Source organism: Diceros bicornis, chromosome 8, assembly GCF_020826845.1.
Source record: "Diceros bicornis minor isolate mBicDic1 chromosome 8, mDicBic1.mat.cur, whole genome shotgun sequence".
Classification (NCBI taxonomy): domain Eukaryota; kingdom Metazoa; phylum Chordata; class Mammalia; order Perissodactyla; family Rhinocerotidae; genus Diceros; species Diceros bicornis.
Window position 1 is genome coordinate 61,433,204 of NC_080747.1, and position 21,349 is coordinate 61,454,552.

Consider the following 21,349-nt stretch of genomic DNA (forward strand, 5'->3'; position numbering starts at 1 on the left):
CAACCCAAGTGTCCCCCACTGATGACTGGATAAAGAAGATGTGGTATATATATACCACGGAATACTACTCAGCCATAAAGAAAGACAAAAGTCTTCCCATTTGCAACAACATGGATGGACCTGGAGGGTATTATGTTAAGTGAAATAAGCCAGAAAGAGAAAGACAAACAGGGCATGATTTCACTCATATGTGGAAGATAAAGCAGCACACACACAGATAGAACTGTTTGGTGGTTACCAGGGGCTAGGGGGATGGGGATGGGGGGTGGGCACGAGGGGTGGAGGGATGCACTTACATGGTGACTGATAAACAATAATGTACAGCAAAAATTTCACACACACACAAAAATAATGTTACCAAAAAAAAAAGGAAAAAAAAAAAGAGTTTGTGTCTCTTTTGCTCACTTTATCAAAAAAAAAAAAAAAAGGGAGGGAGGACGGACAGTAACCTCTGTGGGAAAAGTCACCATGATATATTTAACACTGGCACTTTTATGCATGCATTAGATCCAGACAGAAGTAAGGTTTGAGAGTTCTCACCTCTGGGGGTACTAAGTGATGAGATGCTTGTGCAGCAAAAAGAAGGATCTTTGTTACTTCTAAAAACATAAGAGATTAGAAAGGTCACAGTCAGTTTATCACTCTGCCTCTTAGGACTACAGCACACAAGCAAGCACATGCTGGCCTTAATGCTATTGCTGCTTACTCCACCTGGAACACCCAACTCCCAGATATCTGTATGGCTCACCCCTCACTTCCTTCAGGTCCCTGCTCAATTGCCGCCTTATCAAAACGTCTTTCCTGACCACATAATCTAAAATAGAACCCGCCCCAGCACTCTCTATTATCCTTACTCTGCTTCCTTTTTCTTCACAATCCTTATCTTTACCTAGTCATATTACATACAACACTGTCTAGATCTCCCTCTGGAATGTAAGGACTTTGCTTTACGTTCACCACAGAATTCTTGGTGTCTAACGCAGTGTCCAGCATAACAATTACTAAATAAATGAATAAATACAAACATACAAAAATGCACACACTCTCCCTTCAAAGGGGCAGTATATACAAAGAAAAAGGCCTTTGGCAAAAGAAAGAAGTGAGGTGAATTCTAATTTGTCATTTATTTGCTGAGTGACTCTGGTCTTGTCTTGTCTTTCTTTCTTTCTTCCTACACTTCGCAGGATTGAAGTGAGGATTAGAGGAGATGATGTATGTAAAGCATTCAGCACAGTACTTGGCTCATGTTAGATGTTCAATACATGTTCCCTTCCTTCCTACCACGGTTCAGGGTCAAAGGGGAAAAACAACTATCTCTTATTTCGTGCTTTTATGTTGTTTTTAATTGATAATACACATGAGGACAATGAAAGCAGCAAGATGAAATCCTAATATCTATTACAAAGTTACTAAAAGATCAAACTTCTTTTACAGAATTTTCTACATGAGTATTTACGGTATTACAAAAAGATCTGCTTTGAGAAACCAATTTTTGTTTTTTGTTTTTCCCAAAAATAATTGCTTCTTAAAGTTGATGAGCAGAACAATTAACCCACGGCAGACGCTGGAAAGAAAATATAAGGGTTTCTCTCCCCTTCTTTGATGCAGAACACACTTCACTCCTAACTTGGTCTTTAATAATTCCAGAACAAAAGACTTTGGATGGTTATTCTAACCTCAAAGCCATCAAAGAAACATGACAAGTGGGAGGCTTACCTCTTTGGTGGGGCTGCAGAAATCTTTGCACAAACGGATAAAAGTTGAAGAGAAAAAGCTGTGGAAAGAAGAATGCACTGACTTTAATATTTATATAACTGAAGCTGTAGAGTTTCATATCTCCATAATGTAATTATATCACCAAACTCAACTAATTGGGAATCATTTTTTACTTTTATTTTTTTCTCAACAAGCATTCATGCCCCAGGATGATTCAATGTGCTGTTTATTTATTTATTTATTTTTTGGTGAGGAAGATTAGCCCTGAGCTAACATCTGTTGCCAACACTCCTCTTTTCGGTGAGGAAGATTGGCCTTGAGCTAACATCCGCACCAATCTTCCTCTACTTGGTATGTGGGATGCCTGCCACAACATGGCTTGAGAAGCAGTGCATAGGTCCACACCTGGGATCTGAACCTGCACACCCTGGGCCACCGCCGAAGCAGAGTGCATGAACTTAACCACTATGCCACCAGGCCAGCCCCAAATGTGCTATATTAACCAAGGAAAGGAAGGCTATGCTGCTATCCTCCTTATGCCAAGAAAGAAGAAAGTGTATGCAGAATAAACCAAGGGGGAAAGGCAACCAAAATGTAATATTCTTCTATTTTTAAAATTGGTGTGGCTGCAGAACTAATTTTTTAGTCTTCAAAGATAAAGAGGATTACAATAAAGAGCATTGATATTAAGGCTCCAAAGCAAGGAACAAAATAGTAATTCAAATCTGAATAGGACCTAGGAATTTGATCACCAAAAACCCCACAATTCTATTATTGGATACCAGTCAAACCACACTGGAGGAACTACTCTGAGCTCCATATTTTAGAAAGAAAACATTAACACGTGTTCTGGAGTCTACCTTGATAAAAGTGACAAGGGTCCAGTTATTAAAACAACGATAATCTGTAACTTCGAGAAGAGAAATTTGGAGATGGACTGGTCTTTTTCAAAGTTTATCATGTAAGAATAAATTAATTTTTTGCTATTTTAGCCACAAAGCAAAACCAGGGCTAGAGAAGTAACAGGGGAGCCTTGGGCTCAATGTAAATATGGATGTTCAATTATACTCAGTGGTGAAACTCCAGTATCATTTCCATCAAACCATGCTTAAATCACAAATCATTTTTCCTTTCCTAACAAGCTCAAATCCAGGTCTGACATAAAATTAACACACAAATGTAACAAGATTTGACCTGGTAATCCTATCTTAGGACTGCAGCCCACAGAGAAAAAAGCAAGGTATTCACTAAAATGTTATCAAGTTTTTCTTAGAGAAAGGGAACAAGTGCTTTCACTCATGTGTCCTTTCATTGTTAACTTGGTATATGTCTATACTATTTGATTTTCAATAAACAAGCCCGTTTTACTTTTCTTGTTTTATTAAAAAAAACTTTCTGAATAAAGCAATACATTCAATGATGTTCAGAGCAGCACCAATCACAAGAACAAAATGATAGGGAACAACCTCAATGGTCATTTCTTTATGGCCTAAATTTTGGGGAATCTCTCCTTTTCTACAATGGCAGTTAGTCTAAGAGTAACTTAGTTACTCTGTTACTTAGTTACTCTGTGTGAAGTTTCCATATGTATACACAATATATATACACCAATGAGCTCTTGCAATCTAATTTAATATAAAATAAATGAGCAGAGAATGCAGTTTTGCAAACATGACAATCTCGCACTAGAGTGGTCTGGAAGTCAGGAAAGCTATGAAGGGATAAACAAACTGTGAAATGTAATTAATAGTCAATAAAAATATGTGGGTTATGTTGGCTCAGAAAAATGTGTATGTGAAACAAAATTGAAAAAAAAATAAAGTAGAAAGAACACAAAATAATCTGCCCATAAACTAAATATATGTATAATATAACATCCATACTTATTGATAAGAAAACAAAGTGATAGAAAGAGATTTTTTCCAGAGTGAAAGAATTTATTCTGTAAATTGTATGGGTTTAAATGGTTTTGCCCCCAAAACCATTTGCCCCCAGCACTGCTCTTCCTAGTACCTCCCTTTTACCAAGAATAATCCACTTCTAACGTTCACCAAGAGAAACACAATGTAACTCAAACCTCATGAATTCCCACTAATCTGGAGATGAGGTTCATGAGCATCATCTTCACTTCAAATCTCTCCTTAGAGCTCTCCAGTTGCTTTAGCAGTTTTTCTGCAAAATCTAGAAAGGAGAATAGCAGAGAAGTACACTGTGGGTCCATGGTCTGTATGACATCATCTAACAGGTGTAGAGAAACGCAATAGTTAGATCAGTGACTGGTACAGCTGTGCCTGAAATCACTCTGCTGAACCAGGAAGGTAAAAACAGCAGCATGACAGAAGGTGAAAAGATTCATACACGGGTGAATATACTTTCAATGGTGCCCAATCTTTAAGATTCCCAAGATGTTTAGCACCAGTATCTTGAGTGACTGATAAATGCTCCACTTAATAGTTCTCTAGAGCCTTGCTTCTCGAAGTGTGGACTGCAGAGCACCAGCAGCTGGTCCACTTGGTGGCTTGTTGGAAATACAGAATCTCAGGCCCCACCCCAGACCTACTGAATCAGAATCTGCACTTTAACCAGATCCCCAGGTCATCTGTATAACCATTAAAGTTTGAGAAACACTGACATAGAAGAGGGGTTAGCAAACACTGCTATACACTAGAGTACAGAGGGCATTTAAAAGTCCCAATGCCCAGCTGCACCCCATACCAACTAATCAGGTCTTTGAGGATAACAGTACCCAAGCATCAGTATAGTCTTATAAATTCCCTAGGTGATTTCAATGTGCAATCTAGTTTGAGAACTAGTGCTCTAGAACAGGGTTTCCCAAACTTCTGGTTTCCACAGACCAGTTTAAAAAAAAAAAAAAAAAAAAGACCAACAAAAGATTGTCAATATTCATTAGGTCAATTACAATGCCCTACCACTACTGTGTTGTTAAAGACAGGAATTGCAAAGAGATCTGTTCTTCCACATTTTTCTTATTTTGTTGTGGACTGGGAATCACTAATTTAGAACATAATTCTCTAGGCTACAACCAACTAATAATAACTAAGTATTTACTGACTGTCTATTAAGTGCCAGGGATCTTGTATACCCTGGTAACCCTAAAGGTAGAAAACTAAACAGGCAGAGATAAAGGCAACAAGGAACTTCGGAAGTCATAATTATAGTACCTTGGGGATCATGAATCAAGTGAATAGCTGAAAAATTAAACACCTCTGGTTTTTTCTTCTTCTTTTGTCTCTGAAAGAAAGGGAGAGGAAAAACATTTACACTCAATTACAATGGTGAGTCTTCTGGGATTAAATGTGGTAGAGGCTGTTATCAAGTCCACCACACTATTTAAAAAGAAAAAAAGGGGGCCGGCCCGGTGGCGCAAGCGGTTAAGTGCGCGCGCTCCGCTGCGGCGGCCCGGGGTTCACTGGTTCGGATCCTGGGCGCGCACCGACGCACTGCTTGGCAAGCCATGCTGTGGCAGCGTCCCATATAAAGTGGAGGAAGATGGGCACAGATGTTAGCCCAGGGCCGTCTTCCTCAGCAAAAAAAGAGGAGGATCGGCGGATGTTAGCACAGGGCTGATCTCCTCACAAAAAAAAAGAAAAAAAGGAAAAGAAAAAAAATCTTTGTTCCAAAAACCTTTCTTTAAACTAGAAGAACTAAAGGTGGGATTTGTCTTTTAAGATTAAACCTTGGGAATGTTCAGTCTCTTCAATAAACGGTGTTGGGAAATCTGGACAGCCACACGCAAAAGAATGAAACTGGACCACTATCTTACACCATACACAAAAATTAACTCAAGATGCACTAAAGACTTGCAAGTAAGACCCAAAATCATAAAACTCCTAGAAGAAAACACAGGCAGTAAGCTCCAAGCTTCTAGTTCAACTAGAACTAAGGTGATTTTTGTCTTTTAAGATTAAATCTCGGGAACGTTCCAACTTAAGACTTAAAGGAATTTGGATACATAAACATTAAAAAACACACAGGGCCGGGGCCAGCCCGGTGGCGCAAGCAGTTGAGTGTGCGCGCTCCGCTGCGGCGGCCCGGGGTTCGCTGGTTCGGATCCCGGGCGCGCACCGACGCACTGCTTGGCAAGCCATGCTGTGGCAGCGTCCCATATAAAATGGAGGAAGATGGGCACAGATGTTAGCCCAGGGCCGTCTTCCTCAGCGGAAAAAAAAAAAAAAAAAAGAGGAGGATTGGCGGATGTTAGCACAGGGCTGATCTCCTCACAAAAAAAAAAAAAAAAAAAAAAAACACAGGGCCAAACTAATGATTTTCAGAATAATCATTACAAAATATAAAATGTACTTCACTCATGTACTCTTCTGTGAAGACATATCCAGAAAAGATACCCTAATATAGGCCATCTTGATCAGAACAAGTGAAAAGTGAATTTAATCATACTAATTAAGTCACAGATTTTGCCAGAGCTGAAAACATTTATTCATCTAAAAAATTAGTGCTTAAAAATTCATCATACATGTTTCTCTTTCAAAAAATGCTATTTCTTTATTTCAGATTCTTACAAGCTTTCGCTAAAAAACACATTATTTTGCATTCTAGTGACTCCTACCTCATTTCACAGGTACATGTCTCACCTTGAGCACTTTCATAGCCTTTTCCAACCTCTTCTTGTGTTTGGAGCTTTTCTTCCCTGTGGCATACTGCACTAGCAGGTCTCTTGCTGTTGGTCCATCATCCTGAGGAAGAAACTACTTTGTAAAACTGTGAACAAGGAAAATCTGCACAGAAGCAAAGAGTAATCCTTTCAACCACTTCTTTGTACTTATACTCTTTGCACATAGCTATTAAAAATAAATATGATGTTTAAAATTCAATAAAAAATATTTGCCCATGTGCACAAATAGGCACATACAGAGATTTTTCACTGCAGCATGGTTTTTATATTTTGCTTTTAATTTTTATTGTAGCGTAATATATAGACAGAATGCAACTTTCTTTTTATTTGAAAAAATAAACTGGAAACAAATATCAAAAGGGAAATGCTTAAACTATAATACATTCATATTCTGAAATATTATGTAGAGGTTAAAAGAATGAGATAGACCTACATGTACTATTGTAAGAAGATCTAAACGCATTAGTACAACTATATATATCGACACAAAGAAAGCAGGTTGCAGAATAATACATGTATTATTTATGTAGCTTTTAAAAATCTACTACATACGTAAGACAATATATAGAGACAATCGTATATAAATGCATAGGAAACAAAATGGTTATCTGAAGAAAGAACTAGGAAGTGGAAATAAGACAGGGTAAGAAAACTTTCATCTATAGTATCTGAAATTTTTACAGTAAGAATTATTGTTCATACATTTAACAACACAATAACAAAATGAATTAAAAGACATTATTATGCATTCCAGTATTCTTGTTACCAAAATGCTAAAATGGGAAGAAAAATTTTTTTTAGAATTTCTCCCTTTTAATTTTAAAAACATTTTTTAATAAAGAAAATTTCATGATATCATAAATCTTGATTTTTCCTTTTAAAGATGCCATTTTATCACTCCTCTCCTTTTCCCTACTCTAAATTTTTATGACATTGACACGCTACCTCAAAAATATGCTGGCAGCAATTTTCATTCTAAATTTATATAGTGAGATATAGGTATAGCTTTAGAACTAAGAACAAAGCCGAATGAATCTAAGTTTTATTAATTATTTAACCAGTCTTACTGAATGTAAATGACAAATTCTAAAACAGAATAAAATCTCAGCATGGCAGAACTCAATAAAGGATGAAGGTGACATATTAGTTTCTTTCTAACTTGAGTAGTCATGGATTTTACAAAATCTGTACTGAGAGCAATAATGAAATCTGATAGACTGTAAAGTTCAGAAGTATCTATGATTAAACTAACCTCAGATTCTGAGTCACTGTCCTGTTTCTCCTCTTCATCTTTCCCAAGGAAGAATGTCAAAGCAGCAACTAATATCTAAAGACAATCAGAACAAAGTCAATTACTTAACCCAGCTTACAAAAAAGAATAAACACTTTTTATTTATTTTTAAAAGTATAAATAAATACTTTTATACACTTTAGACATGTAGCTGAACTAGGATCTGAAGAAAAAAATCAAAGAGTGGTCAGATTTGGGTTCATTTTTCTTAATTAAAACATAATATTTTTATAATGTTATTTGTCCTATTAATATATAACTAATAAAAACTTTAACTAGATAAAAACAGCCAAGTTCTACATAGTTGTTATCTATCCTTCAAGTAGACTGTCAAGAATTTTTTCAACCCACACAAGAAAAGTGACATTACAGCCCTTCTAACAGAAAGTCAAACGTAGTCCTTAAATTTCTTTCAGCTGTGCCTGAGCCCAATAGAAGAGTCAAGAATTATAGACAAAAACATGAAATAAATGCTAAGGCTATCATTTAATACAAAGCATTTTAAAAACGCATGATAATTTTGTGTGACTCCTCTAAAGCAGATGAACCAGGCAGCGGCCTATGCACCAAGAAAACATTACTAAAAGTGCACTGCATGCCCGCACGCTACTTCTTCCTCACATCCCCATCTCCTTCACCTTCTCTCCAGAGAAGCAGACTATCACAGACAGGCCTTCACACAGGCCTACAGGCACTCACCTTGGTGACCTTAGAGAAACACGCAGTTGTGATCACATTGACAGTTTTGGCATCGTTCCTGGGGAAAGACAAATGAGTGTTTTAAAGTAAATTTTCATTCTATTGTATTTGATAGCATAGACAATGGCACAAAATAACAATATAATAAATATTTCTGACATGTTAGAATTCATAGTTGTAATATTTTAAAAAGTCATGGTTGGGGCCCGCCCCATGGCATAGTGGTTAAGTTCAGCATGTTCCACTTTGGCGACCCAGGTTAGTGGGTTCAGATCCTGGATGCAGACCTACACCATTCATCAGCCATGCTGTGGCAGCAACCCACATATAAAGTGGAGGAAGACTGGCAAAGATGTTAGCTCAGGGCTAACCTTCCTCAAGAAAAAAAAAAAGAGGAAGATTGGCAACAGATGTTAGCTCAGGGCTACTCTTCCTCAGGAAAAAAAAAAGTCATGGTCGCTAAACAGTCAATTAAATTTTAGCCCAGTCTTATGTCAGAAAATTACGTAGCCATTAAGATGGACTTTTTTGAAGAATTTTTAATGACACAGGAACCTACTTAAGCGAAAAACAATAATGACAAAAACAAAAAACAGAATAAAAAAACTATAATATAGCAAAATTCCAACTATAATTAAAAATTCATGTTAAAGAAAAGACAGGAGGAAATATCATAAAATACTAACAGTGATCGTCCCGGGAGGTGGGGTTATCGATAATTTTTTTAAAAAACTTTTCTAGCTTCTCCAAATTTTCTGCTGCAATGAATACTACTTTTATATTTAAAAAAATAGTGATAAGAAAAGCAAAAGACATGAGTTGGCGATACTATATCAACAAGCCAAAGGTTACAAAAAATGGTAATTTACAGATAGAGGATAAATTGATTTGAAAATCTTCAGAGAGGCAGAGCAGAAAGAGCTCAGATTTTAGAGTCAGATAGATATGGGTTTAAATTTAAACTCTGCCCTTTATTAGCTAAGAAACCTAAACTCTATGGACTTCCATTTCATTATCTATAAGATGGGGATAATTCCAGATAAGCTGCATTACACTGTTCTGAAGGTTGAAGGAGATAATGCAAAGTGCAGATGCTCATGAAATGGTAGCTAATGTTTTTATTAGTCACTTGGATTGCCTCTATATTTTTAATTCCAACTTAATCTATGACAGAGATATATAAAGAGCTCAAGATCAAAAAAAAATTTGTGTATGTGCTCTGTAGTAATTACAAATGAATAAAAGATTCTATTTCTTAAGAGACAAATACATATATATTACCAGATGTTTCTTCTGTAGAGTTCGATCATCACATCCAAAGATATCTTGGCTGCAGTTGCATTGCTGTCTCTTAACATGGTGTACATGAAATTCTGCAATACCTGAAGAAAAAGAGGAGAAAGAAAAAAAATCACATATTACATGACTCCATTTATATGAAATATCCAGAGTAGGCAAATCTAATATACTGACGGTACAATGCTGTAAATATGGAAAACAAAAGAGTACTTACTATATTCACTTTATTGTTCTTGTGTTTTGCATTTATATTCTTGATATCAGTCACAATATGAGTGTACAAAGTCTGAGGAAAAGAAACAAAAACATACACACATAAACCAATATTTCTAACCTTGCTCAATCTGGAGAAAAGTACAAATGTACAGAAGGATTTGATTTTACCTACTTTTCGTTCTATCACAAAACAGACCAAAAACAAATAAAACAAAAAGCAGCAGCTAAAGCAAAAGGGAAATTGCCCTCAAAAGGTTAAACATGGAGTTACCATAGGACCCAACAATTCCACTCCTAGTTATATACCCAAGAGAAATGAAAACATATTTCCAACCAATGTTCACACAAATATTTATAGCAGCATTATTCATAATAGCCAGAGTAGAAACAACGTAAATGTCCATTAACTGATGAATGGATAAACAAAATGTGATATAACCAGATAATGAAATATTATTTGGCAACAAAAAGTAACGAAGTACAGATACAGGCTACAACATGGATGAACACTGAAAACATTATGATAGGTGAAAGAGGTTAGTCAAAGAAAACCACATATTATATGACTCCATTTATACAAAATATATTCCAGAGTAGGCAAATCTATAGAGACCAAAAGTAGATTGGTGGGGGGCTGGCTTGGTGGATAGTGGTTGAGTTTGCACGTTCCACTTTGGTGGCCCAGGGTTCATGGGTTCAGATCCCGGGCATGGCCCTACACACCGCTCGTCAAGCCATGCTGTGGCAGCATCCCACACACAAAACAGAGGAAGACTGGCAATGGATGTTAGCTCAGGGCCAATCTTCCTCACCAAAAAAAGAGCAGATTGGTGGTTGCCTAGGGTTGGGATAGATGGGGGGATGGGAAGTCACTGCTAATGGGAATGGGGTTTCTTTCGAGGGTGCTATAAATATTCTAAAATCCATTGTGGTGATGGTTGCACAACTCTGTGAACAAACAAAAACCACTGAATTGCACACTTTAAATGGATGAATTGTACATGAATTATATCTCAATAAAATTGTTTAAAAACAAAAAGATGGGGCCAGCCCAGTGGCACAGTGGTTAAGTTTGCGTGCTCCACTTCAGAGGCCTAGGGTTCGTGGGTTCAGATCCTGGGTGTGGACCCACACACCACTTATCAAGCCATGCTGTGGCAGCGACCCACATATAAAAGAGAGGAAGACAGGCACAGATGTTAGCTCAGGTTCAATCTTCCTCAGCAAAAAGAGGAAGATGGGCAATGGATGTTAGCTCAGGGGTAATCTTCCTCACAAAAAAATAAAATAAAATAAAAGGAAATTACTCCATTTATCAAACCCCTAACTGCATGCAAGATGATACTGGGATTTATACAGATATTACTGGTACCCAAAACATATTCCTAGGGACCACTTTTATTCCACAAGTTAAACTAAGAATTACAATTGCTAAAATCAAATGGCTGTAGTCTCTCAATACTTTGAAAAAAAAATTTAAGTTAATGTATGAATGCAAACTTAAGTTTTCCTTTCTTAAATTTCTTTCATAAACCATCAGCTTCTGGTCTTATATAAGCAAATACAAAGTCATAGGGAAATATTAATAACAAAAAAAAGTTAGTTGTTTTGGGAAGAAGGTGGGAGCGATTATAGGTATGAGTGTCCAGTCCATGCTCTGACTTAGCTAGTCAGTATAGTGCAGTGGAAAAGGGCCTGGGTTCTGGAGCCAGACTGCCTGGGTTTATGTTCCAGCCTCACCACTCAGAAGCAGTGTGACCCCGGGCACATTACTCTATCACTCTGTGCCTCAGCCTCTTCATCTGTATAATAAGAATAATAAAAATCCTATCCAATAGGGTTTTGTGAGTAAACAAATAAATATATAAAAGCTCTGAGAATGGTACCTGGCAAAAAGTAAGCACTCAGTAAATGTTTAGCTATTACCACTACATTGCATGCACACAACAATTGATTTTTTTCCCATTAAGATGACTTTTTTTTTTTTTTGTGAGGAGATCAGCCCTGTGCTAACATCTGCCAACCCTCCTCTTTTTTTGCTGAGGAAGACTGGCCCTGGGCTAACATCCGTGTCCATCTTCCTCCACTTTTTATATGGGACACTGCCACACCATGGCTTGCCAAGCAGTGCGTCGGTGCACGCCCGGGATCCGAACCAGCGAACCCCGGGCTGCTGCAGTGGAGCTCGCGCACTTAACTGCTTGCGCCACCGGCCCGGCCCCTAAAATGACTCTTAACTGTATCCAATAATGTGAAGCATCAAGAATTCAAAGTACTCCAAACTCTACAAGTTTTATGTCACTGAAAAAAAAAAAAAAAGCAATTTTGCTCTTTACCTTTCGCAGAAGCTTATCATGGCAACGCAGAAGTTCAAAGAAGAGTTCTAGCAAACTTGATGGATTGATGAGATTCTTATTTCTCAGCAAGATCAAAGCTTTGCAAAATGTCTCAGGAAGGAAAAAAAAAGATAAGATAACGATAGAGTTAAGATAAGATGAGAAAATGGAGCATGTATATCCCAAAAGAGCGTAATGTCTTCTACTAACTAGGCATTATTCTAGGCATCAGAACAGAACACCAAGTGTCTTCCCTCATGGACCTGGGGGTGGAGCAGAAGAGGGGATAGACAAGCTAGCAAGCATATAAATAGGTGTATCTCAGATAATGATAAGCGTCACAAAGGAAGTAAAACAAGGTAATATAATTGATACATAGTGACTGAGGGAGGGCTACTTTATACAGAGAGGTCAAGGAAGTGTCAACATATGACAAAACCCTAGTGATCAATGAATCCACAAAGACAAGAAAGGTGAGGTAACAATTATATAACACACTAAATTGGAATAATCAATTTGGATGTGTAACCTTATATGGCATTCTTCTGAAGTACTATTAGTATTAAGAATGGCCCAACAGCAGTGGTAGCACTCTTGCTTACCACGAATTTTCATGAGTACCCTTATCACCCAAATTTTGGCTTCTAATACTATCCTCCATTAGAAAGAACACATAATCCTTGGAGAATAGTTGATTCTAAGTCTTGGGGGAGGAAAAACAGTAAGAAAAGTTTTGGAACTATTTCTGCCAGAATGCAAAGATGCTTTCAAAAACATCAACGGTATTGCTAATGGGACTAAAAAATTCCCACTGGCCAGGGAGTGACAGCTTGAACATAAAATAATAAAAATAGTAATGCATAAAAAAGAGATGAATAAAAAGTACATAAAAAAGTAGTTACAATGTCAAAGAAAGAGAAATATAAAAAATTCATTTCACTGACTTTATTAAGTAAAGTTAATATATATGGGTATTTTGTTTCTTCCACTAAGAAATACAGTCTGTTTCCATCTGTATAAGCAGGAAAGAGGGAACAAAAACTTGGGAATAATTCAAAAAGTCCTGGAAAAATAGCAAATATACTAGGTAGAAAGAAAGTCCAGTGGCTGATAAGGATTGGTGGTTATTATAATAGCCAATTAAAAACAGGATCAACCAGTGTGTTCTAAATGATTCCTCTAAAGAGGAATGCTAATTACACAGACTTAATCCCTTGTTTCCTAGCAAAGGAAATCTCTAATTATTTTTTTAAAACCTACTAATCATCATACAGAAACATACATTTATCTATTTAATAACGCCTGCAGACCAGTTTGATTGGGTACTGTTCACCACATAAAACTTAACGAAAACCTAATCACTTGGAAAGACAATAAGTATCTATACTCAAAATCTCAAATCTGTACAACATACAAGAACTTGAAAAGTTTCACGACATAAGTAAAAGTCTTTTAATGGTTCGAGTTGGAAGCCTCCTGGGCTGTGCTGCCAGGTCCCAAGTCCCAGCTGAGAGTCAATCAGTTGACAACCCAGAGCCTGCAACCTTGACTTGTCTGAGATGGTATTCTTTTTCTTTTGGGCCTAATCAAATTAATAAAATCCTAGAGAAGAATAAAAATGGTAAAGTTACAGAAAGCCTGGGGAAATGTAAGAATAAGAAACAAAGTTGAATCTATGGACTTAGCATTTTTACAAGTTTTGGCATAGGATATTAATATGTTTTGTGATCATGATATTTGTCTGCTGTAAAGGTATTTGAAAAGCAGATGTATGAAATCTGAAAATGTCTTATGTTGGGTTCCCTAGCAGCACAGTCTGATTCATTACAGCGATTTGTCCAGGTTATGCTCTCTTCTAGAAGGGAAGAAAGGAAGCAAGATAGGGCAGAGAAAACAAAAGCTGAACAAGGATGTGTCCTTGGCTGGAGACTAGCTTTAGTCCAATCACAGAGGAGCCCTGGAGCACAGACTGCAACACAAAGTTGGAACCGTCGTGAGGGAACGGGCTGGGCTTTTGTACCCCTGAGTTAGTCAGGTACCACCTGTGGGCTGGGAGGGCACCCTCCCAGGTGCCTGGGCTCCCATTTAGCTGAAGACAATGCTCCAGAGAAAGGGCAGCTGGGGGCCATTAGCAGCCAACATTTACTGCAGGTGGGGAAAATGGGAGCAGTGGCCTGGTAAAGGGGATCTCAGCCAGGACCCAAAGTCAACCACAAAAGTGACAATGTTTAAATGCTCGAACTGGTTATGTAATGCACAAGTTTATAAATTAAGCATTCTAAAAACTTTAAGTTGTAATTAGGGTTCCTGATACATATAAGATATGAATGACTAGAAGGAATCACCTATTCAAAAGAGGGCAAAGAGCATCCTGGCAGGGTTAGCATGCTGAAAAACAGAACGATCAGAGAGAGGAGTACAGCAGAAAAGGAGATGAGGTCAAAAACACAGGCAGGAAGCAGATCACGTAGGTACTTATAGGCCATGTTAATAAGTTTGAGTTTTATTCTAAGTATAAATGAGAAGCCACAGAAGGATTTTAAGGAAGGGGTGATACATTCCGATTTACATTTTAAAAAGATGTTTAGCTGAGAGGCTGTTCTCGTTTAAACATATATTACACACACACATGAACACAACACAATTTATCAATCCAAATACCGGTCCTACCATCCGAAGATCTGGATCCAAGACAGTATGATTGTAGGAGAGAAGATCTTTCAGCTCTTGAGGAAAGTTACTTAAATGTTCTGGATAGCAGTGACCAATCTGTAACAAAGCAAAGGCTCTTCTGAAGTTTCTCTTTCTCTCCTATAATTCATACGCACATATTTAGGATACTCTGCAAAAGGAGAGTAAAAGTCTATGTTTCATAGAAGTAGATGGTTCCAAATCATCTTTTTCCCTCTACATGCTAATTTCTCTAACTTCTTTCATTTTTCTTCTAGTCTTGTAAATTATGTGTGACATGATTTAGAATATGCTTTTATGATGAATTCGATAAAAACAAACAGTTTGAAAGTTTTGCTCTAGCTGGTTCTGAGAAACGTTCTAGTGAAATCCTCTAACTCAAAACAGGGAGAAAATAAAATTTGCAAAAAGGGAAAGTTTAAAAAAAATTTTTTTAATTAAGCTTCCACTCCCAAATGGAATGATGTTAGGTATTACTGGAAAAATATTCTGCAAACTATGTGTAACAAGTTGTCTTTGTTTTACTCAGAAATTATCTTCTTACCTGTGCCATAAACATCACCAGCTCTGCCAGTTCTTTGCTAGGTTTATTTGGTTGTAATTTGAAAATCTCCACATTGGATTTGTAGTGATTATACTGCTGTAAAAACTGTAGAAAAATAAAATTTAAGTTGGTCATTTTCTATTATATGACTTTATCAGTAAAGAATGAAAAATTATTTAGTAGAAGTCTTTGATAGTGGCATGGAGAAAAAGATGTGGAAAAAGTATGTAAAACACTTTATTTTCCTTATCTGCAGTCTTCAAAATGAGTTTTGTAAAAGCTGAGCATGTCACAGGTAATCTAAAGACCCTTTCCTTTATCATCAGAAATTTAGGTGGTGTGGTGTAAAGAACAGTGAAGCAAGAGTCAAAAACTCAGATTCTGGCCCTATTTCTGCCACTTACTATCCAAATGACCCCTACACTGTCTAAGTATAGAGCACTGATATTAGCCGAAAAATACTGAGTCAGAAAATGTAAATTATATCTCAAGTGCACCAAGCTCTCTAGTCAAAATTCCCCTCTTCTTTTAAATAACAATTAAGATTTTATTCTGGAGTTCTAGATAGGATGTGTTAACAGCCAAAAGCCATAGATACACGCAATTAACAATAGCTTCCACTTATTCAGCATGCGCAATGTGCCAAACTCATTATGTACATTTTCTCATTTAATTACGTTTAATCCTAACAACAACCCAATAATCTAATGTTAGAACTCACTAGGCCTCAGTTCCATGCCCTACATTTACTCTCCCTCCCTAGACCATGGCTTTAAATTGTGTGTGTCTGTGTGTGAGAGAGGGCGAGCGACAGAGAGCAAGAACGAGCAAGAGAGACAAAGAGAGAAAGAGAGAGAGACTATGAGAACGAGTATTTCTTTATATTAGCCCTAAACTGGTCCAGTGACCTCCAAATTCATATATCCAGTTGCCTGTCTGACATCTCTATTTAGATGTATAACAGATTTCTTAAACTTAGCATGGTCAAAAACCATTACTCTTGATTTTCCCAACAAAACTCTGGGCCTCCAGTTTTCTCCAAGAGTAGGAATCAAAAGGGAAACCTGCAGCCCCTACATGCTTCAGATAAAACCCTCTCTCTCTTGACTTCACACTGCCATAGACAGGAATGAAGAGAGGGCCCCAGAACTCAGTGTGCTGCTAGCAAGATCTTTATCCCACTTCTTCCACCATGCCAGCCATGGCCCAGCCACCTCTATCTGCCTTGAGATGATCGAGACTAATTTCATTATGCCCTTCATGTTCATCAGTCACTACAAAAGCCCAGGACTCCCAGGCCATCCCTCATCCCCCTCACTCTAATCCCCATACCAAGGGAATCAAGAACTCTCGGGTAGGGCCAGGGCATCTATATCTTTTAAAGTAGCCCAGTTACTCTGATTCCCTATTGAAACCCTGGTTCTCTCCTGACACACTGTCACAGCGTTTATTTTTCCCCAGCATTGCTGAACCAATAGATGTCCTCTTTGTTTCCCAATGCTACTTCCAGAGCACAAGCATCCTTCCAGATTGGCACCCTTTTCTCCTCCTTAACCGTCGCCACCGCCAGCTTTGAATCTTATGTCTGGAGACCCATTAACCCTCCTTGTTGTAGTCATCTAATGAGCTATGGTCATTCCCCACATTCCTTGAACATTTCAGCTCTTTGTTCATTATCTTATCACTCTCTAACACAATTTCTGTTATAATTCTTGGTGATTTCATATCCATACGGGTGGTCTTTCCAATACCTTGCCCCCTCATTTCCCTGATCTCTCCTCTTCTAATCATCTCAAACTGTTACTCCACCTTTGCCCTCACTCCACGGTCACATCCTAAGTCTTGTCATTACCAATAACTACAACTCCTTCATAATCTCCACAAGAAGCATCCCCCTCTCGGATCACCATCTCCTATTTTCCATCACTTTTCTGATAATATCCCAACTCCAACAACCCTTCAATCTCACCAGAATCCACAGTCCATTGAGCCTACTACCTTTCCACTGTACCTCACTGATCCCCTCCCCAACTTCCCTTCTCATCCAGCTTCAATTACATGATCAATCACTGTAATTAACTCCATGCATGTACTTCAATGCACTTGCCCCTTTCTCTCATCATTGTACTCATTTGGCAAATGCCCGTCTTGTGCTTCCCTTCTCCACCACTACACTCTCAGAGCTAAGCATGGTTGAAGAAAATAAACTAACTGATCTCATTTTAAATTCATTACCACAAACCTCAAAGAGGTTCTTAAGTGTACTCTGGCAATCTTACTACATTTTCCCCTCACCTAGGCAACCATTTCATACTTTGTCTTCTCTTCTCAAACCTCAAACACTTTCTTCCCCATCTTCACTCTCAACTGATGACCTTGTCTCCCATTTCACTTACAGAATACAATAGAAGCAATCTGAGAATAATTTCCACACATTAGTACTACATTCAACCACAGAGCTTCATCTGAGCTCATATACTTTACTTTCTCTCCTGTTACTAAGAATAAATTGTCAGGCCACCGTCTAAGGCCAGTCCAACCCCTACACTCTATTCAATCTAGGTCTTTGCTCCAGTAGTCTCCTCTTCAATTTTCTGCCTCAACACTTTCTGCCCAGTCAGTATACAGACATGCTATTATTTCTGCCACCCTTAAAAGAAATCTTTTCTCGATTCCACTTCAATCTCCAGCTTACACTCCATTTCTCTCTCTTCTTTTCAGAAAAACTCCTTTAAGAGTTGTCCATACTTCTTGCCCAATTGCTTTCCTTTTCCAAAAAAATTTTTTTGAGATATAATTCATATACCATAAATTTACCCTTTCAAAGTGTACAATTCAGTGGTCTTAGTATATTTACAGAGTTGTGCAACCATTACCACTATCTAATTGGAGAACATTTTCATCACCACAAAAAGAAACCCCTATCCATTAGTAGTCACTCACTGTTCCCTATCCCCAACCCCTGGTAACCACTAATCTACTTTCTGTCTCTATGGATTCACCTATTCTGGACATTTCATATTAACGGAATCATACTCCCACTGCTTTTAAATCTCCTCTAATTGCATTTTTGCACCCATTCCTCTCCTCAAACTGCTCATATCAGGATAGCCAATGACGTCCAAGTTGCTAAATTTAATGGTCAATTTTCAGTGTTTATTTTATTTGACTTATCAGTATCTGACATGCTTGGTCTCTCCCTCCCTCAGGGAACACATTCTGCACTTGGCTTCCAGGACACTAACTGGTTTTCCTCCTACTGCACTGGCTGCTTTCTCAGTCCCTTTTGCTAGTTACTCAGCAACTCACTAGCCTCTAAACGTTGAGGTTTCCCAGGATTTTCTCTACCTACCAGATCTAGAATCTAATCACTTCTCATCACTGCTACCATTCTGATCCAAGCCACCATCATCTCCTGCTGTAGATAACTGGTGTCTCTGCTTCTACTTTGCCCTCCTACATACAATCTATTCTCAAAACAAGGCAACCACAGCTATCTTGTTCTCATATAAGGCAGTTCATGTTGTCCTGGGCTCAAAACCCTGTAAAGGCTTCTATTTAACTCAGGATAAAATCCAAAGCTCTTAAAAACAACTAGGCCTTATAAGATACGGCTCACCTTATACTACTCCTGCTTTCCTCATTCCTATTCCAAGCCATACGGGCTTCCTTTATAGTCCTCAAACTTACCAGGCACGTTCCTGACCCAGGGTCCTTATATCTGCTGTTCCTTCTGCCTAGATCATTCCTCCTCTAAATATCTGCACAGCTCTCCCTCACCTCCTTCAGGTTTTTAGTCAAAGATTATCATCTCAAGAAAGTCCTCCTTGACTATTCCATTTAAAACTGCAACACCGGTCTCATCCCCAACATATAGACTGGTATGTTACTTTTTTCACCATAGCGTTTACCATCATCTGACACACTCATATTGACATACAGGTAATTGCAGCAAATGCCCAGCAGAGATACCTGTTTAACCCCTGTCAGACAAATGGGTGTCTGAAGAAGGCACCTGACAGATGACCATACCAAAACCACTATTTCCATTTTGTCACTTGTCGGCTCAAATACCTTTAATACTCACAATTCGTATGAGGTCAGTATACAAAGTCACTCACAATCTGCATCTAATCTAATTTTTCAACCTCATCTTTGACCGAAGCAAATTCTGACATCCAGGTCGTGCCAGCTTCCGATGAGACTGAATCCTGGTTTAACTAGACATACTAAGCTCCTGTGTCTGTCCCTTATACTTGAGAATCCCCCCTCCCTCCCAATACAGCCCATGGCACAGAGCGCGGGCTCTCAGAAACAGACATCGGTCGAAAGCTTTCTAACATACAATTCACTATACGAACTAGGGGTTTCTGAAAAGAAAAGGCTAAGAAACCTCCATGGAAGTTGGAGCTTGGGGGTGGGCCATTTCTCTCCACCTCTCTGAGGTCAGGAGATAAACCCTAAAGCAAAATGAGGTTTTTAAGGGTGTTTTCGTGGTAGGGACCAGGTAGAAAAGCCAAAGGGGCAGCAGATTTCCAAGAGGTGGAGAACGAATCCTGAGGGACGTCCCTTCCTCAACCCCTTCTCACACCCGAGGGACCCCTGAACCCAAGAGCAGAACACGCGGCGACCCAGGATCCCAGCTCCACGCCACGCCTCCCCTCTGCCAGCGTCTCAAGCCGTAACACCGGCCTCTAGTGTGGCCACGGCGCACTCCCACCTCCTCGACGTAGGCCGGCGGGTCCCGTTTGATCAGATTCTGTAACTGCGGCAAGTTGCTGGGCAGCTTGTTATTGTTTCTGTTAGACATGTTGGCTGCTGACTGGCTCCGCGGCAAGGAGCTTTAAGAAAACGCACCCCGCCGGCAACCGCCAACCGTCTCAGCTGCAGCTGGGACTCGTGCTTCCGGGTATGACCGGAAACAGCGCATGGGACTCTCGGCCGCTAGCGCCATCTTGGCTCTAAAAAAAAAAAAAAAAAAAAAAAAAAAAAAAAAAAAATGAACTACACTACGGGAGCCTCCGAGTGTCAAATTTACTCTCACTGCCGAAATGTTCCGTAGTGGTTTACACGAGAATTTTTTTTCCCCTCGGCCAACCGCTACCACTACCTAGTATTTCTGAAATAATCTGAAATGCAAAGATGTTTTTCACACACATTAGCTTATTTCATTATCCCGAAAGTCATATGAAACAGACAGATGAGGATTAATAGGGTTTTTTTTTAAAATCCCACAGCCTAAAGTTAGAAGATAATAATTATCCGTGGGGAGTAGAGAGCACTGTCCTATTTTAGAGAGGGGGAAAAAAGAACAAAGAGGAGCGGAAGTTAGTTTTTCTGTATAATTTTAAATACCTGTTTTTGTTTTGTTTTTGGTTGTTTCAACTCAACATGACCCAGACAAAGGAAAAGGATGTGGACTGGATAAAATGTGGTCATGTTGATTGGTTTAAAAATTCAAATTAATTTGTTTTTAAAAGTTAACCATTGTTGTAACCTTTGTAAGTACTCTTCAGCCAGAGTTTTAAATTGAGATGCTGGTAATTTGAAGAGAATGCATTTCTACAATTTCACATGGTGCAAAAATAAATATATGGTGAATGAATGAATGAGATAAGGTGTTAATACAAAGATACACTTGTTCACTGACCCCGTGCCAGGCACTGTTCCAAGCACTTCACTTGTATTAACTCATTTTATTCTCAGAACAGCCCTCTAAAATAGGCATAATTATCTGCACTTTACAGATGAGGAAACAGGCCCAGACAAGTTGACTGCCCAAGTTCATAGCTGGTGAGGAAGCTGGGATTTCAATCCAGGCAGTCTTAACTGTAACTGGATGAGAAAGAAAAATGTAGCCTGACAGCTGTCAGCTGGTAGCTGGTCTGGCATTAGTAAATGGACAA

General features: G+C 38.5%; 1 protein-coding gene across 1 annotated transcript in view; it reads right to left on the minus strand.

The window, feature by feature from the left end:
• Positions 1 to 20,351, minus strand: part of SDAD1 (SDA1 domain containing 1) — a 37,801-nt gene extending 17,450 nt beyond the window's left edge. The window contains exons 1-13 of the mRNA XM_058547278.1: positions 20,164 to 20,351; positions 15,444 to 15,548; positions 14,879 to 14,977; positions 12,209 to 12,319; positions 9,871 to 9,942; positions 9,639 to 9,739; positions 8,358 to 8,415; positions 7,620 to 7,694; positions 6,327 to 6,428; positions 4,899 to 4,968; positions 3,794 to 3,897; positions 1,717 to 1,774; positions 541 to 599 (exon numbers count right to left, since the gene is read on the minus strand). Of these exons, the coding sequence (XP_058403261.1) occupies positions 541 to 599; positions 1,717 to 1,774; positions 3,794 to 3,897; positions 4,899 to 4,968; positions 6,327 to 6,428; positions 7,620 to 7,694; positions 8,358 to 8,415; positions 9,639 to 9,739; positions 9,871 to 9,942; positions 12,209 to 12,319; positions 14,879 to 14,977; positions 15,444 to 15,548; positions 20,164 to 20,253 (1,104 nt within the window). The 5' untranslated portion in view covers positions 20,254 to 20,351. The remainder of the gene's footprint in view (positions 1 to 540; positions 600 to 1,716; positions 1,775 to 3,793; positions 3,898 to 4,898; positions 4,969 to 6,326; positions 6,429 to 7,619; positions 7,695 to 8,357; positions 8,416 to 9,638; positions 9,740 to 9,870; positions 9,943 to 12,208; positions 12,320 to 14,878; positions 14,978 to 15,443; positions 15,549 to 20,163) is intronic.
• Between the last annotated feature and the right edge of the window lie 998 nt (positions 20,352 to 21,349).